The 17,652-nt window shown below is 32.0% G+C and overlaps 2 protein-coding genes across 3 annotated transcripts; one reads left to right on the top strand and one right to left on the bottom strand.

Annotated features, from left to right (window-relative positions):
• Window positions 1-2,038: 2,038 nt before the first annotated feature.
• Window positions 2,039-7,226, top strand: LOC107623714 (subtilisin-like serine-protease S). Its single transcript, XM_088502402.1, has 12 exons — window positions 2,039-2,473; window positions 2,587-2,681; window positions 2,830-2,927; window positions 3,129-3,287; window positions 3,766-3,877; window positions 4,010-4,245; window positions 4,360-4,655; window positions 4,854-4,948; window positions 5,038-5,280; window positions 5,483-5,597; window positions 5,824-6,007; window positions 6,421-7,226. The coding sequence occupies exons 1-12, from the start codon at window positions 2,390-2,392 to the stop codon at window positions 6,990-6,992; spliced, it is 2,289 nt and encodes a 762-aa protein (XP_088358528.1). The 5' UTR covers window positions 2,039-2,389; the 3' UTR covers window positions 6,993-7,226.
• Window positions 7,227-7,371: 145 nt separating this feature from the next.
• On the bottom strand, window positions 7,372-15,455 carry LOC107623091 (kinesin-like protein KIN-14E). 2 transcript variants are annotated; one of them, XM_016325232.3, is made up of 24 exons: window positions 14,942-15,455; window positions 14,319-14,508; window positions 13,652-13,724; window positions 13,363-13,494; window positions 13,035-13,273; window positions 12,591-12,918; window positions 12,409-12,508; window positions 12,144-12,325; window positions 11,911-12,026; window positions 11,679-11,781; window positions 11,445-11,597; window positions 11,179-11,325; window positions 10,865-11,065; window positions 10,440-10,604; window positions 10,255-10,359; window positions 10,004-10,144; window positions 9,711-9,905; window positions 9,498-9,624; window positions 9,195-9,397; window positions 8,939-9,121; window positions 8,645-8,740; window positions 8,338-8,535; window positions 7,921-8,192; window positions 7,372-7,829 (listed from the first exon to the last, which is right to left on the bottom strand). In XM_016325232.3, the coding sequence occupies exons 2-24, from the start codon at window positions 14,492-14,494 to the stop codon at window positions 7,649-7,651; spliced, it is 3,816 nt and encodes a 1,271-aa protein (XP_016180718.1). In that variant the 5' UTR covers window positions 14,495-14,508; window positions 14,942-15,455; the 3' UTR covers window positions 7,372-7,648. The 2 variants fall into 2 exon arrangements, with proteins under 2 accessions (XP_016180718.1, XP_088358531.1); XM_088502405.1 differs by having other exon boundaries at window positions 14,319-14,488; window positions 14,942-15,400.
• Between the last annotated feature and the right edge of the window lie 2,197 nt (window positions 15,456-17,652).

Below are 17,652 nucleotides of genomic sequence, written 5' to 3'. Positions count from 1 at the left end.
TAATTTAGACTAGTTTAAGATTTAATTCACCATTTTTCGGTCAAATCAATTTGTCTAGCCTAATTTTGACAAAAATAACACGATTTAATCGATTATATGTGTTAAATTTTAATTATTAAAAAACATCTTTATAAAAAGACGTTTTTAGCGTCTTTATCTGAGTGGTTCTTTGTGTGATATATCCGAATTATAAAAATAATCCATCATTATATAGTTTATGGTTTAATGGCTTTAGCCATTTGAATTAGTGTTGAAAATTAGAGCACTTCATATAAAATCACATGTTTAAGTAGTTTATATGATTTTGACTTAGATGAAGGTATATCAAAGAAGATTATCAAGAAGAACATTCTTTAAAAAAAAAAAAAAGTGTATGAGCAAAAAGAAAAAGAAGAAAGAATTAATAAGAAAACAAATTCACAACCAAAAAAGACCTTTTACTGTTTTACACACAGAACCATAAATTGTTATTTAAAGAAAAGCGCTACTTTTTATGATTAATATATAATTTCTGAGGAATAATTATATATATGACAAAACCATGTAAAATTTTTGAAAAAGATAAAAATCTATTGATGATTGAGACACATATATGAAAGCTCAATTATTTATTGAGCTCTCAGCAAGTGACAAAATATAGAATAAGAACTACGCCAATGATTAGATATTATAATAATGGATTTATATGCTAAAAATGAGGAATCAAATAACAAGTAAAGGGTGTTTGGCATGCTTGCCTCCACTAAGCTCGAGTGTTAATTACATTTGCTTTTTAACAGTCTTTGGGAAATGAGAGGGCAATATGGACATTTTACTAGACACCCAGAAATGAAATATAGATGCTTTTCTGGTTTTTTGTCTTGATACAAAAAAGAAGCACCAATCCCTTTCTCTCTGTCCTTACCTTTGTCTTTTCTTTTGAAGTGATTCTTTTATGTAGATACAAAAATGATGCATGATATCCAAGAATATATTCATACTAAAGGATAAATTTTTATGTTTATATGGACATTTTTTACCCTTAAATTTTTTTCAAATATATAAGTATCAAGTATAATATTACCTAAATCTCAAAAATAATTTATATTTCTCTAATAGATAAGAAAAAGAAATTGTAGTAAATTTAATCACAACTTCACATAACATACACACGCAAAGACCACTAATCCTTAAACACCATACTCAAGTTTCACAAAGTATATTTTATCGAGACTCTAGATAATTTTAATTAATTTTATTCTAATAGATAATTTTTTTTTAATAAAAAAGATCTTTTTTATTTTTTTAACGTACTTTAAAAATTTTTTATAGTAAAAATAAAAATGTTTTAAAAAAAATATTTTTTAAAAAGCTATAATTTATATTATTTTAAAAAATTAAAAAATAAATTTTATATAATAAATAAATAAAAAAATATTTTTATATTATTATATTTAAATATAATTAATAAAAATATTTTTTATATAAAATATCTAAACCTAAACTTATTTTTATTTTTTATAAAAAAGTTACTTAAATTTTTTTTATAAAAAATTTAAAACTCATCCAAACAAGCCTCTTCTTATAAATCCTCTCTCTTCCCATCATTTAACACTTTGTTTAGACGCTATTCTCGAAAAAGATATTTTTTTAAATTTTTTTATAAAAATAAAAGTAATTTTATGTTTGAATATCTCATGTAAAAAATTCTTTTTATCTATCAATTATATTTGAGTAAAATAAGATAGAAGTACATTTTTATAAAACATCTTTTTTCTTAAAAAAAATATCTTTAAAAAAAATGTAAATTATAACTTTTTAAAGAAAATATTTTTAATTTTATTATTAAAAATTTATCAAATACACTAAAAAATAAAAAAAAATATTTTTTATTAAATATTTTTTATTGATTTAATCAAGTCCAAATAAACAGTAAATCAGCTTTAAGGTTTACCCATTACATGAGCACAGTTCATTTTGGCCTTTTGCCGCCACACTATTTCTACTACACTGCTCTGCTCCTCCATCTTCTTTATTCTTTTTCTCCTCTCATACTGTCATCTCATTTTTGTAGTTAAAAGAAAAATTAAATAATACTTTGTTGGATTATTATTATTATTTGTTAAGAACACATGACAGCTACTAATAAGGCACCTTAACCATGTTTCTCTCTCTGCTCTTTTGCCATCTGGGTTGTTGCTCATTGTCCACTTTCTTGTTGTTTTTCTCTTCTTTCTCATCATCACACTCAAAATCCTGAATTTGGTTTCTGCAACATTTTTGTCTTCATCACTCTTATCCACTTTATTATTCATATACTTCTGGTTCTTAGCCCCCACTACATGTTAATACACTTTCTGTTGTTTTTAAGGCCAAAGTTTGTAACTTTCAGTCAACATTTTTAGCACCAATGTCTAGAAGAAGCAGTGCGTTGTTTTATCTCTTTCTTGCAGTGCTTGTTGCAGAAAAAGTTAGCTTTTGCTTTTCTGCTAAGGTAAATTCAGGCACAAGTTATTGTTTTTATGTCCTATGTTCTTTTTTTTTTTTTTTTTGTTTCTCTTGGTGTGTGTGAGGAACTTTTGTTATGATTTGTTTCTTGTATTGCAGGTTTATGTAGTGTACATGGGAAGCAACAATGGTGAAAACCCAGATGATATTCTGAAGCAACACCATCAAATTCTTGCTGAAGTTCATAGTGGAAGGTCAGTTTTTTTTTTTTTTTTTTTTTTTTTTTTTTTTTCTGAAATCTATGATGTAGCCGACCCACCTTAGAATTTTTTTTTTGTTATTGTTGTCTGTATCTGTGGCAGTAGCATTTGATTTGAGTCATTGGAATTGTTTTTGATGCAGCATTGAGGAAGCACAAGCTTCTCATGTTTATAGCTACAAGCATGGTTTTAAAGGATTTGCAGCCAAGCTCACTGATGAACAAGCTTATCATATTTCAAGTATGCCATTGAGATTTTCCTTCTATTTGATTTGCAAATCATCTGTATCACAGTTAGTTATGAATGTACCAAATCTTTAGTTTGATAGATATTATAGAATAGATGAAGAAAAATAATACTTTTTTCCTTTGATCCATTTAGACCAAGATTAGTAGTAGTGTCTAATGTAATAGCTTTTCTATTGTGTTTAAATTTGAGCAGAAATGCCAGAAGTGGTTTCTGTGTTCCCCAATTCCAAGAGAAAGCTGCATACAACTCATTCATGGGACTTCATGGGGCTTCTTGATGACCAAACCATGGAGACTCTTGGCTACTCCATAAGGAACCAAGAAAATATCATAATTGGTTTCATTGATACTGGTAAAGTAACCAACAAGTGTTACTATTTTTAGTAAAAGTGTCATAGTAGACAGTAATTCTTGTTGCATTAAATTTCTTGACCCCCTACATGCTCAGAATAATAATAAATTTGAGACCTTTTTTCCTTAGAAGTACCATATAGGCATTAATTCTTTGGTTCAGAAGAACTTCAACTTCCAGTTCCAGTTTTAGTACACAACTTCCATATTAGCCTTTCATTTATTACTTTTGTGTCAGAAACTCTGCCCCCCCTTTATATTTCTCCTTCTAGCAGTAGAATCTTAAGGAAGCTATAATTCATGACAGTGGAACATAATTAAGGTAGTGACATTCTTTCTAATGAAGAGGGTAATCACACATTCACAATTACTCTTAAGGTTTATCAAACACACTACAAAATATCTTAAGGAGCTTGCTTTGTTGAAGACCATAATTACTTGGATTTTGCTAATGGAATCACCTATTATTATTCACATAGGAATTTGGCCTGAATCCCCAAGCTTCATTGACACTGACATGCCTCCAGTGCCACCTGGATGGAAGGGAAAATGTCAACCAGGAGAAGCATTCAATTCTTCAACTTGCAACAGGTTTTTGATTCAATTGAAACTTATCTTCTCACCAATTTTATTCTTCTTTTCCCCCTCATTTCACATCATAGATAAAACCATGAGGATGACATCTTTCATTTGTTAATAATATTAATAAAATTTATGGAACAGGAAAGTAATTGGAGCTAGATACTATAAGAGCGGATATGAAGCTGAAGAGGAAGGTTCAGATGCAAAGACCTCATTCAGATCTGCAAGGGATAGCACCGGCCATGGTAGCCATACAGCATCCATAGCTGCAGGGCGCTATGTGGCAAACATGAACTATATGGGGCTGGCAGCTGGAGGAGCCAGGGGAGGTGCACCTATGGCTAGAATTGCTGTGTACAAGACATGTTGGGATTCAGGTTCTGATATTATTAGTTACCTCCTTAATTCCTAGTTGATCATGTTTTCTATTCTTGTTTTATATTTTCAGATCCTAAAGAGGGTATTTTAGTCATAGAATTATTATGTAGCAGGTTGCTATGATGTGGACTTGCTAGCTGCATTTGATGATGCAATAAGAGATGGGGTTCACATTTTGTCACTATCTCTTGGAGCTGAGTCTCCACAAGGAGACTATTTCAGTGATGCAATATCTGTGGGGTCATTTCATGCTGCCAGCCGTGGTGTTCTTGTTGTGGCATCAGCTGGCAATGAAGGCCACCCTGCCTCTGCCACTAATCTTGCCCCATGGATCCTCACTGTTGCTGCCAGCTCAACAGACAGGGATTTCACTTCTGACATCATTTTTGGAAATGGTGTTAGAATCATGGTAAATATTCTTAGTCAAAAAGAGATTCTTGCATGGATACAAATCTAACATCTCGTATTTGGGAGTATGCCTGAATATGAGATGTTAGAGTTGTATCTACGAAAGGAATTCTCAATCTTACTAGTTTCTTTTCAAAGGTGGACTTTGTTAATACAAATTATTAGTCCCTTGATTAGTTTGCTATGATTAATGAAACAGGGTGAAAGTCTTAGTATCTCAGAAATGAATGCTTCCACAAGTATAATATCTGCTTCTGAAGCCTTTGCAGGATACTTTACCCCTTATCAATCCAGGTGAAGCAAGGTACTTAAAAGTAAGAACTATGAAGAAACCAGTTCAAGAAAATGGCCTTTTAAGTTAGATTTTGTTGTGTTTTCTGTAGTTACTGTTTAGAGAGCTCTCTTAATAAGACCAAGACCAAAGGGAAAGTGCTAGTGTGTAGGCATGTAGAGAGTTCAACAGAATCAAAGGTGGCAAAGAGCAAGATAGTGAAAGATGCCGGAGGAGTTGGAATGATACTCATTGATGAGACAGATCAGGATGTTGCAATTCCATTTGTGATCCCCTCAGCTATTGTTGGAAACAGAATTGGAGCAAGGATTCTATCTTATATCAGAAGAACACGGTTTGTTTCATAACCTCTCAATTCACATCTGCTAGAAATGTAACTAAAATACTTAGTTATCTATATATGATCTTAGATGTTCAACATGATATATAAAATTATGAATACAATTATCATATATCTTCCTAAATAAGCTATGCTTTTTCTGCATTATCTACATAGTCTTACCAAGCATCATGTTGTTTGTTATATGGTGAAACAGTACTCCTATGTCAAGGATTTTCAAAGCAAAGACAGTTCTAGGAGCCCAGCCTGCGCCACGTGTAGCATCATTTTCTTCTAAAGGCCCCAATGCACTCAACCCTGAAATTTTGAAGGTGATACTCCCTTTCATCTTTGCCTTCTTTACAACATTCATTGAATACTCCTTTTGTCCCCTTTTGTTTGTCATTGTTTTTTCTCTTATACATCCTTAGGTCAATGTATATGCATTAATCGAAGGATATACTGAAAAATAACATGGATAGGTAAAAGGAAACAGAATGATTGTCTTTCATTTCATTCTTGGACTTGTTCTGACACTGTACTTGTAATGTTACATAGCCTGATGTGACTGCACCAGGACTGAATATACTTGCAGCATGGTCTCCAGCAGCTGGAAACACCTTCAATATTCTCTCTGGAACTTCCATGGCTTGTCCTCATGTCACAGGAATTGCAACCATAGTCAAAGCTGTACATCCTTCATGGTCTCCATCTGCTATCAAATCTGCTATCATGACCACTGGTAACATCACTTTCTAATTGTTAATGTCAGTTTCTAGGGGCCTAAAACCATGTTTCAGATTTCTTGATCAGATAAATTGCAACAGAAAAATTTAGTACTATATCATCTTTACCCTTGAAAGATTAGTTCACTTACAAAATAATTTCTTAGAGATTGATGTTAGTTTTGACTAAATTGCCGTTTTGACCTTTGAAATATTAGTTTGCTTATAATTTGGTTCTTTCTTTGGTGGATTTGTCAAAAGGAACCAGTTTTTCAAATACCAAGAATGATTATCAATCTTTGAGGGACTATTTTCTCGACGAATGAATCTTTCGAAGGTCCTAATAGTAGTGGTTTAAACAAGAAAAATCCTTAATTGATTATCTAAATCCCAGATACTGAACATTGGCATGAATGACTTCAATTTGCAGCTACAATTCTGGACAAGAACCATAGACCGATTAGCGCGGATCCACAGCAAAGAAGGGCTAATGCATTTGACTATGGATCAGGTTTTGTGAACCCTGCAAGAGTTCTTGATCCTGGTCTCATCTATGATTCAGAGGCATCAGATTTTGTCACATTCCTATGTTCAATTGGCTATGATCAGCATTCACTCCATCTTGTCACAAGGAACAACAACAGCACATGTGAGCATAGAACACTCACAACTGCTTCTGATCTTAATTATCCATCAATTACAGTGCCAAATCTCAAAAACAGTGCCTCAGTAACTAGGATTGTTACCAATGTTGGAAAATCAAGAACTATTTACAAAGCTTCAGTGCTTTCTCCACCTGGTGTTAATGTCACTGTTATTCCAAACAGATTAGTATTCTCAAGATTAGGACAGAAAATCAAGTTCAGAGTGAACTTCAAAGTGAATAATGCTCCATCAAAGGGTTATGGATTTGGGTTCTTGTCATGGAGGAATAGAAGATCACAAGTCACAAGTCCCATAGTTGTCAAGGTTGCACCTTCAAATCATGGATTGGTCAGATAGTAATGCATGTAAATATATAGCAAAATATATATGTTAGTTTAAGAGTTTGAGATTACTATAGTCCATAGAACAACCATTCATATTGAATTCCTATTGACCAATGCCAAAGTTCACTAGTTTATATGATTGGAGCATAAGCAATCATTATATAAAACAGAATTCAAAGAAATTATATATGTAGATGCTTTGAGGTTACTTCCACTATTATTTATGGTTAATTCCTATTTTTAGATATGTTGAACCTGCATGAAATAACAAAAGTTGATTGTATTATGTACCCTATTTTGTAGGACAAACTTTTTACCTACCTCAAAACTCATTACACTAATCCCATTAAAGAACTCATGAAACTAAACATAAGCAGTAAATAACCTTGCACATTTCTTTCCAGAAAGAGAAAACCTTGCACATTTTTTAAAATAAGTATTTAACATATGTATATGTGCATGAGTCAAAAGGATTAATATATACATACCATCATTAAGCTATACAGTTAGATCACTCTACAAAATTACAAATCTTTCCAACATGTTTAATAATTGTAAGATTATACAACAATCCGAAAAGAAAATAGACCATATGACTATATCCAACATGTTCTTCCAATTTGGTTTAACATTCTTGAGTATCTACCGAGAACTTCATGCTCAAGCCTTTTACCAGCTTGTCCTGTCTTTAATTGGTCTTTCTTCTTGAATTTCTTCCAATTCTTCATCCTCGGTTCTTCTACCAGCCTGCTCTTTCCAGTAAGCAACCAACTTCTTCAGTCGTGCTATCTCTTTCGAAGAAACGTTCTTGCTAGGATCATTCACTATTGACCTCACTCGCGATGCATACCTAAACAAACATAAAAACACAAGAATATTGTTAAAACAAAACAGAAGAAATAATAAAAGAAAATCAATATAGCTAAGATCAAATAACATACATAAGCGAGTTATGCGTCTCGTCTAAGTTTGATGCCACTGGAGAAACATTTACAAACATGAGAGTTTTAGCATTACCACCAAGGGAATCACTCATTAACATAGTTAATTTGTGATTCCTATAAGGAATGTGTTGACCACCATTAGACAAAGCACTAATCACATCCCCAAGTGCTGATAACGATTTGTTAATGCTTTGAGCTTCCTTGAGTTGGCTACCTACTGAACCCGATTTCTTCACCCTTTCTGAACCAGCAAGATCCACAAAACTCAACTGTGGTATTTCAACAAAATAGTAAATATTCAGAATTTTTAATCAAAATTAATATTTTACATTGTCACTTAAATCGTTATATATGGTGTCAAATGTTTAAAAATGTTATAACAAGGATTGAAGGAAATAAAACTCCAAAGAATACCTTTCCCCTTGCAACTGCTTGACTTTGAAGGTTGGTACTCTCGATGACAACTGATAGAATGAGATGAGATCTTGAACTTTCTTCATTCATTTGTGTACCCGATGTATGGCGCCGGTCGGATCCTCTTTGTATTATATTATTCAAATCTTCTATTTTAGAGATTGGCCGAACTGTTACATTTTCCACAGCCACCATACCCTAACAACAGAGAATTAAAGATGAAGTCATTAATATTACAAGAATGATAACATTGAAAAAATGCTTAGTATTACAAATAGAATCTAAAAGATAAATTTGAAATAATTACCGTCGAGTCTTTCTTGATGTCCAACTTTGAATGTTTTGCATTCTTAGGTAACAAAAGATCTATAAGGGTATCTTGATATAATTCCACCATGTATGCCTGTATCGGTTATACAAGAAAAGTTAACTTAAGAAAACAATAAGAAACATTTGAATAATTTCTATTACTGGTTATGATGAACTTCAGATATTATGCACAAAAACATAGATATAAAAAATATAATTTACTCTTCATTTGGACATTGACTAGATCAAGTTATATAGTTAACTCAATAATTTTCAATTTAAAAGGATTTACCTTTAACGAAAAGGCATACTTGCTATTATCTCTCCTTAAAATTCTAAAAAGCTCGGCAGTTGCACGAGGGGTAAGTCCGGGGTTGTTTTCACTTCCATAGATGGTAAATGTCTTTCCAGAACCGGTTTGACCATAAGCAAATATACAGACATTATATCCATCCACAGCAGATTGCACCAAATACTGCATTGTAATTAATAAGAAATCAGTAACAAGTGAGCTAAGTTAATATATAAGTTGTTGTACTAAGACTTGCCTTTGTATCATCAAATACACTCTCTTGACTTGCACCACCATCAAACACACGGTCATATACATACTGCTTTGGCTTATCTTCTTTCCACATATGCTCGACCGAAAACTCATCCACCACAGCAAGCGCCTGTCTTTCTTTCTCGGCAATCTCCTTTTCGCTAAGAGGTCTTAGCCGACAATAAACTCTAATCTTGCCTTTCATATCTGAAATAAATTCAAGTTCCAAAGTTGTTAACATGTCAAATGCATATATATCAGCACATTCACAAAATTATATCCTACTTAAGTAGTTCTTGTTATTCACCTTCTATTGTATTATAATAACGTTTCCTTAAAACTTGTTCTTCCTTATAAAGCGCTTCCATTTCAACTAGTTGAGCCCCTTGCATCTTCAATATAGCAGCCGTTTGTTCGTTCTTTCTATCAATGTCCTGAATAATGAACAATGATCAGATATAATCAAATGAATGTGAAGAACATATAGATAGTTATATACAATTCGAGCAGTTAAGCAAACCTCTTTCAATTCTCTCAATTCTTCTAATTCCTTCAAATTATTTTGCAAAGCAGCCAACTCAGAGTCCTTTATTGAAATATTAGACTTTGCAAGCACTAATTCTTGTCTAAGCCCTTCTAGCTTCTTTTCAAGCTCAAACACTTGAGACTTTGTAAGCTTGCGTTCTTGCTCAAGTTTCCGTTGAAGAGACGTAATCTGCATTACAACCAACACGGTCACATTGATTGACCATCATATTCAATCAATTGTTTTTAATTTAGAATGTTGATTATTTTTGTTATTTTCTACATCACCTCTTCAGAACTTCTCTTCTCAAGCACAGATAGTTTCTCTGCCAAAATCACTTTTTCATCCATTAAGCTTTTGATAGTTTCTTCAGCTGCTTGCAACTCCTCTTTACAAAGTTTTAGTTCACTTTCAAGCTTTTGTGAGACCTATTGGATGTCATCCAAAGTACATAGTTTATAAACTTAAAAATGACAAGTTTAATCAGAGAGATGAATTGACTGTATGATATTGAATAACACTTCATACAGTATCTTACTTGGTTATTTGTTCCAATGAGTTCCTTTTTGGCAGCATTCTCTATTACTAGATTATTCAATTTGGCCATCTTTGCTTCCATGTTCTTTTTCTCAAGAATTGCAGCCTAGTGAAGATCATAATTAGTAAGGTAAATAAGAAGATAAAAAGAAAGTTTAGCTCATTCCATGAATTCAAGACTTTCACCTGAAGTGCCTTATCTTTTTCATTGCATAATGATCTAAGTCTATCACGATCATTCGAAACTTCCTCGAGATTTTTCCTATCAGCATTTAAGGATTCTTTCAATCCCTCCAATTCTTCTTGCATCGTCTCTTCTTGTTTTTGCTTTTCATGCAATTCTTGATACAACTACCCAAGATAATGCAAAACATTATAATTATTTACAGAAAAACGTGAGTTATACACCCCAAAAGATATGGAAAGTTTCTTCTTTCCTTTCTTTTTTTTCATTGATAACTTTAGGCAAGAAGCAAGTATCCTAAATATATTGGAGGACAAGTAAACAACTATTACCAAAAATATTTACTTAGAAAATTGAAGCAACTAAGCCTTATAGGTTTCTTTACAATGTAACAAGCCACAAAATGAATCATAGATTTTAAACTTACTTGATCAACATTTTTTTGCGATTCTTCAGCAAGCTTTGATAAATCTTTAACACGCTTCTCATACAACTCCAAGTTAGGAGGCTTAAAATTATTAGAAATATCCCCATTCAAAGAACCAGTAGCAGCAGACCGTGCTTTTGAATAGCGGCGCAGCATTACATCATTTATATGTGTTTGAAGTGCTACACAAATTTCTTCCCCCTGCAATGAAGGTAAAAATGTCGGTAAGAAAAATTAATGCATAAGTGAGATATATGCTAATGATTATTCAAGTTCGTATAAGGGGATTGTGTGGCACCATGAAGATATTATACCTGCTTGGTTTCAAACTGGAATATGTGAAGAACACCAGCAACTCGCATTTTAAAAAATACTGCCGTATTACTGCTTCCAAATTGCATTATGTCTCTCAACTCAGCGGAGTGCAAATATTCCTTTGGAACTGGACGGAAAAAATGAATCTATAGACAATTGATCAAGGAAAACACAAATTAAAAGCATAATTCATCTTTAACCATGTACAATTGTATATTGCATAATGTTATATTTTTAACCAGTAATTTGTGTTAAATAAACTTACCCCTCTTTTGTTAATTCCTAATATTATTCGTCCAGGCAAGAGTCCAATAGGATCATCAATCTTGCGAACGTTGAAGAAAACAGAATTCCCATAAGGAAGTGCTCTTAATATACGTAGAAATTGTTGTCTTGCATCATCTTTGTTGAGATGCTCCTATAAAAATGAGAGAATTCCTATCAACAACTGCGAAGCTTATGACAGAAGTAAATATCCGATTATAGAACAATCCCATACCAGTGAATGATAACGAGAAAGAATGTCCATCTCCCATTCCCGTTTTGCTCGTGTCATTGCAATTTGTCGTGGAAGGAATCGCTCCAAAAGTGAATTCCAGTCACTGAGAAATCAAGAATCATCAGTCAGCTTAAGTTGTGAGACTACAGAAAATGGAAAAATGACAAGTTCACTTGCTATGAAAATATTTAAATGACACTAAGACACTATTAAGATAATGAGAATCACATACGTGGATGCTTCAGGTGAGCTAAGAAATCCAATCTCAGCCAAGATTTGTAATGCAGAAAGCTGAGCAGCATCATCCTTCCCAATAGGATAATTGCCCAAAATATAATCATGCTGCAACTGTAATAACACATCCAAGCATGAAAATTGAATAACTTGAAGAAGTTAATTGCGGCCTTAAAAATAAACTATATAAACTTTTATTACTTTGTAAGACTTCAAAGAGGAAGGACTTACCTGAACATAAGACAATTGCACAAACATTGGATCCGTCACTGCTTCGTCTGACTCACGGAATAACTTTTTCTTGAATATCAGTTTGCAGTGCAATATTTCTCCCTTACTTCGATCCTTTGCTGCTTTAAATTCCGCCAAGAGATCCCCAATATATTTGTTATCATCAAGGCCGACATACTCCTCTGGTAACAATAAAAGGAGCAGTTAGACTACTGCTTTTTAGCTATATATTATACAATCATGAAGAGATAAAAAAAGGACATGCCATTCCCAGGGTCGGATGATTTGGAGCCGGTAACGACCTTGTGACATTCAAACAGACTAAAGGTCGAATAAGTTGACAGTTTAATAAGCCCTGCAAGTTCCTGTAGCAAATATGCTGTTAAGGAATAAACAATGCAAAAAATAGTTCCTTGATAGCAAATAGATATAAAATTTTCGAAGTACCTCAACAGCATCCGCAACTGTTGTTGACATGTCATATGTAATTTCTTCAAAAGTTTCATCCAAGAAGAACACTATGGTCGTAAGCTTTCTCCCAGTCATCAAAGCTTCAATCTCCTCACGACCGGGTGTTATGTTCCTAGGACCAGCCTTGACAGAGCGCTTCAAAGCATTTAATGTATTTAATGCAAGAGCTTGGATCTCAGAATCAGTAGCTGCACCATGTGCTACGTTATGGACATATTCCGACAAATAACCCCCTATATCTTTACTAGGAGGCATGGAAGATGCACATAAATACATGAGCTCCCATGCTTTAATCAAGTATTGCCTGGTTACAAGACAAAATATGTATTAAGCATTAGTATAGAATAAACAAAAAATATAGCTTCAATAACCAAAAACCATATAGTGTAACATTGGATACTAAATGTTTAAGTTGCACACCTCTCAGGGTTATTTCTTGTTTGTTTTGATATCTGAACAAAAAGTTCATCTCGAAGTTCTGAACGCTTCAAACTTTGCTTATATAGCTTAGCAACAAGCTCAACTCGTTCATCTAAGCTTATTGGAGTTACACGATCAGACGAATCAACTCCCATGTATTTCAGAATAATCTGGAAAAGTTTTGTTGCCCGGCTTACTAAATCACTATTTATCTTGAGCAATGATGTTGGTATTGGATCCTACACGAATCAATAAATTAGCTCTTCTTAAGTCGGAAAAGAATTTTAGTCATAAATATTTCAGGGAACTTGGTATTTGATTTAACTACCTTTTGGAAACAAAGCATGTCCTCAAATGTAAACTTCTCTCGAGTTTGAGGACCTACAGATTTTTTAGAGAAAAATCCACGTTTCCCAGCAGAATGGATTTGTTTCTGCATTAATTTCAGAAATCCGTCCACCTATGACAAGTAACATCAAAAGAAACTTGGTGAAGCCCTTATACGCATAATGCAAGAAATTCAAAAACACATTCATTTAGGTAATCAGTTAGACAAATATCATTGATATGGAAGCAGTATTATATAAATAAATTATAATTATAGCTATTTCCCCCACCTGGAATTTGTCAATTAAGGGTACAGCTCCAGCAAGTTCTGCTGGAATAGCCATTGACATAGTTGATGGTGTGCTGCACACAAATCAAACACCAAATTATCAACTGCAGCGCATTGCATGATAGCAAACAGCAAACTTTCTCTATCTTGTTATGAAAATGGCCACTTAGTTAAAGGGAAGATGCAAAATAAGCATGTTGCAAAGGGTAAGAATGATCATAAACAAGAACAAAAATTCAAGAATATTGTTTGATGGCATAAAGTTAAAGTTGATATAGGACAGATGTGCGTGTAGAGGTGAAATTGCCGCATCATTGAAACAAAGCTCCAAACATGTGTGAGTTATACAAGTGATAAATATATAAAGGTAAAAGCAGAAGTTATATAAGCACCCTTTGCCTCTCCCTGATGTTCAAGGGATCACGATATATAAAAATAACAAATCCCATTCTTGACTCGTCATCGTTGCTCGAATAATAGCATGCTTGACATCAAATATAACATTGCAATATATCAAGATGAAATGTAAAGGAGAATTTAATAACACCCTATAATTCAGAAGATATATATGCTAAATTCTAGCAAAGTAATTTGTAACCTTTATCAAACACTACAATGCAGATCATCACTTTTATCAATGTAACTCCAAAATAAAGGATGATACTCACTGTGGAGCAAAATTGGAGCTATCACTGTCATAGTCATCACCATTAGAGACATTAGCATAGGGGTGAACAGGTGTATCCTCATTGCCATTGCTAGAGCCAAAGGAAGATCTGCTTCCCATTGATGACGGCATATCCATGGTCATTTTACTTTCTGGATATCTGAAACTGTTCTGCATGACAAAATGGAAACCTAAAAAATAAAAAGAACACTTAAACACCTAAAGAGAGAAAGAGGCCAAAACACAGACACATAGGCACACACAGAATTGAACAATGCTGAAAGTACAGAACACTAGCAACCATGAATCAAGCATGTGACATTCAGGAACTTCATGAAGTTAATATGAAACAAGAAAAATAGACAGTACTGCATAGAAAAACGGCTATGATGAAAACCCCATTTGTCAAAATCCCCAAACACAACCAAAGGGACCAAAATGCTTTTCAAGCATCAAACTATGCACCCCCCAGCCCAACAAAAAACAGGTTTTTGAGCTGAAACTTGGCACACACCCACTTCAGCATTCACCAGAAATTGCAAAAAAAAATCACACTGAACAGTTTGAAAGAGAGATTTTGAGCTGAAATAAAAAGGGCACAACTTGGAGGAGGGAAAATCCAACCTTTAGAACACCACCAAGAGAGTAGCAACAACAAATTGTATCTGAAAAAGGTTGAAGAGAGAGAAAGATCTCTGAAGGATGAAGTCAGAAACAGTCCAATGGGTTTGGAAAGAGAGAGAAAATCAAAAAATGAGTTTAGAGTGTGATGTGAGAGAAAGTACAATAGCTTTATGAAAGCTTTAGCTTTGTTTTTGTGGGTTTAAAGAAAATCAGAAGAAAATAAAAAAATCAAAATCAAAATGAGGTCTTTGTTGTGGATTGAGAATCAATAAGCATTGTGGCAAATGGTTGTTGTTGGCGTTGATGGTTCTTTAAAGAAAGTAGTAATGAAGAAGCGTTGGTGTTGAATCCAAATGCAAATGCAAATGCAGAGTTTGTGTTTATTTAAATTTCAAAACCACTGTTCTGAGAGTTCAGAGTTTTAGACACAAAACAAATGAAAAGCTGCAACTTCATGTCACTTTCTCCTTCATTGCTTCCTTCCCTCTCATATATGCCAAAAACAAATATAATTAATTAAATAGATAATTCAATATTAACAGTTTAATTTGAATGAAGATTTTTATGTTTTTATTTAATTATATATGGTGATTTTATTACTTTTTCATACTAGTTATTTTAATTGATTTTTTTCACTTAATACTTATATATTTATGTGAATAAAAGAATATAATTAAATGATAGTCAAATTATTCAAAAATTCAAATTAAACCTAATATGGAATTAGATTTTTTTTAATATATAAAGAGAAAATAGGAAATCTTGATTCTCAATATGCTTGTTGGGTGAAATGAAGAGTTTTTTACCCCTTCCCTTTAAATTTAGGCTAAAATTTTTATATATGAATAATTTTAATGCGAAATATAAAATATTTTATTATTTTAGTGTTTTACATAGTTGTAGTGGTAATATTGATGTTTTGTAATAAAAAAAATTTTAAATTATAAAAAAATAAAATGTTATCGACATTTTGTAATAAAAAATATTATTTTAATTATTAAAATACAAAATATCACTGATATTTTATTAGAAAAATATTATTTTAATTAAAAAACATAAAACGTCAGTGACGTTTTGTAAATAGCCATAATAGTGTTCAACACACAATTTAATTCATGACAAAAAATTTCACCTCTAATAATATAATATTTAAAAAAAAGTTCTCAAATTTCAGTTGTGACTAACCAAATATGTATTTTGTATTGTTATAACCTAATATAAATAATATTTCTGAAATTAATTTTTAGCATATAATAATAATTTTAATAATGATGATATGCAGATATTTAGATTTTTTATGTGCAACTTTTTATAATATTTCATCCGAGAATCAAATCATAATATAATTGATTGAACAATTGAGTATTGACATTAAATTATATCCAATCCAATTCACTTATAGTTTTGGAATAATCTTGACTTTTTTTTTTCAGCTATTATTATGAGAATGTATCATATACTAACTATGTAGACACAGAATCAAATATAATATAATAATAATACACTGTTCAATGGTTTTGCATGATTCAAGCATGATTGTTGATGTAATTGCATACTTAAAATAACATGAAAAGTAACATTTCCTTCTGTTGAAAGTCTGAAACTTTCATATAAAATAAAAATCTTTTTGGTATGCAACTATTCTTTTCCTCTAAATTAATTTAGTTACAGGCCAATGGCCATAGCCAAAAGGACAGGTATAAACCAGAAATCATGTGTACATAATTTGAAGTAGCTAATAACATTGGACCCACAACCTTTGTGCTGTTTTGTCCCTCTAAAGATACTCATTCACATGAAGAAGTCATCACCCTTCTTCCAAATGGTGTGTGTGTCTATATATATATATATATAATTAAACAAGTTATTTTAAAAGATAAGAATTTAAATTGGTAGTGAGTTATATCTTAAAGAGTTACTATTATGTATTGTCTTATTAATTGTGAATTTGTGATTACATTAATCTATCTATGGTGTTTCATTATATTAATAATAACCAATAATTTCTTTTTTTCTTCTTTCCATTCAAAATCTAGAAATTTCATATCAATATCTCAGTCTAAATATGGCATGCTATGCCCTCTCTTTATCAACATTTATCACCCTCCTTCAAAGTGTCTGTCATTTTGAAATTGCAAGTTGTGAGTTGTTCATCATCCTGTACCATAAATGTGTTATAAAATTGAAGCCTGTAAATTGGAATTCTTATTTAATTATTAGATATACTCTTTTATTTTTTTATAGTTTAATTACTCCGTAGGTCTCTATAGTTTCGTAAAATTTTCAATTAGGTCCCTATATTTTTTTTTCTTTTTAATTGGGTCCCTGCACTAATTTTTTTTCAATTAAATTTCTCTTAGTAGTAGTTGGCTTAATTTTATAGGAACCCAACTAAAAAAAAAAGAATTGGTATAGGGACCTAAATAAAAGGAAAAAAAAAGTATAAGGACCTAATTAAAAAAAAATTAGTGCAAGGACTCAATTAAAAGAAAAAAAAAAGTATAAAAATCTAATTGAAAATTTTGCGAAACTATAGGGACCAAGTAATTAAACTTCTTTTTGTGCTTCTATTTTTTAGAAATTTAACTTATATAAATATTGAATCATATATTATCATAAATAAAATTTACTTGTCAAAGTTATTAATTGAATAATCATCTAAAAGAAATGATTGATCACATTAATACATTATAAACTATGAAGCTTACTTA

This window comes from Arachis ipaensis, chromosome B10, assembly GCF_059453495.1.
Source record: "Arachis ipaensis isolate K30076 ecotype BB chromosome B10, ASM5945349v1, whole genome shotgun sequence".
Lineage (NCBI taxonomy): Eukaryota > Viridiplantae > Streptophyta > Magnoliopsida > Fabales > Fabaceae > Arachis > Arachis ipaensis.
The sequence above is the reverse complement of the archived record's forward strand: the minus strand, read 5'-3'. Positions and strand labels throughout refer to the sequence as shown.

Coding starts and splice junctions, on each gene's coding strand:
- LOC107623714 (XM_088502402.1), top strand. CDS start 2,390: ATGTCTAGAAGAAGCAGTGCGTTGTTTTATCTCTTTCTTGCAGTGCTT. Junction 4,246..4,359: donor CAAGACATGTTGGGATTCAG/GTTCTGATATTA, acceptor ATTATGTAGCAG/GTTGCTATGATGTGGACTTG. Junction 5,598..5,823: donor TCAACCCTGAAATTTTGAAG/GTGATACTCCCT, acceptor AATGTTACATAG/CCTGATGTGACTGCACCAGG.
- LOC107623091 (XM_016325232.3), bottom strand. CDS start 14,494: ATGCAGAACAGTTTCAGATATCCAGAAAGTAAAATGACCATGGATATG. Junction 12,509..12,590: donor CAGTTGCGGATGCTGTTGAG/GTACTTCGAAAA, acceptor TATTTGCTACAG/GAACTTGCAGGGCTTATTAA. Junction 12,027..12,143: donor TGCAATTGTCTTATGTTCAG/GTAAGTCCTTCC, acceptor GTGTTATTACAG/TTGCAGCATGATTATATTTT.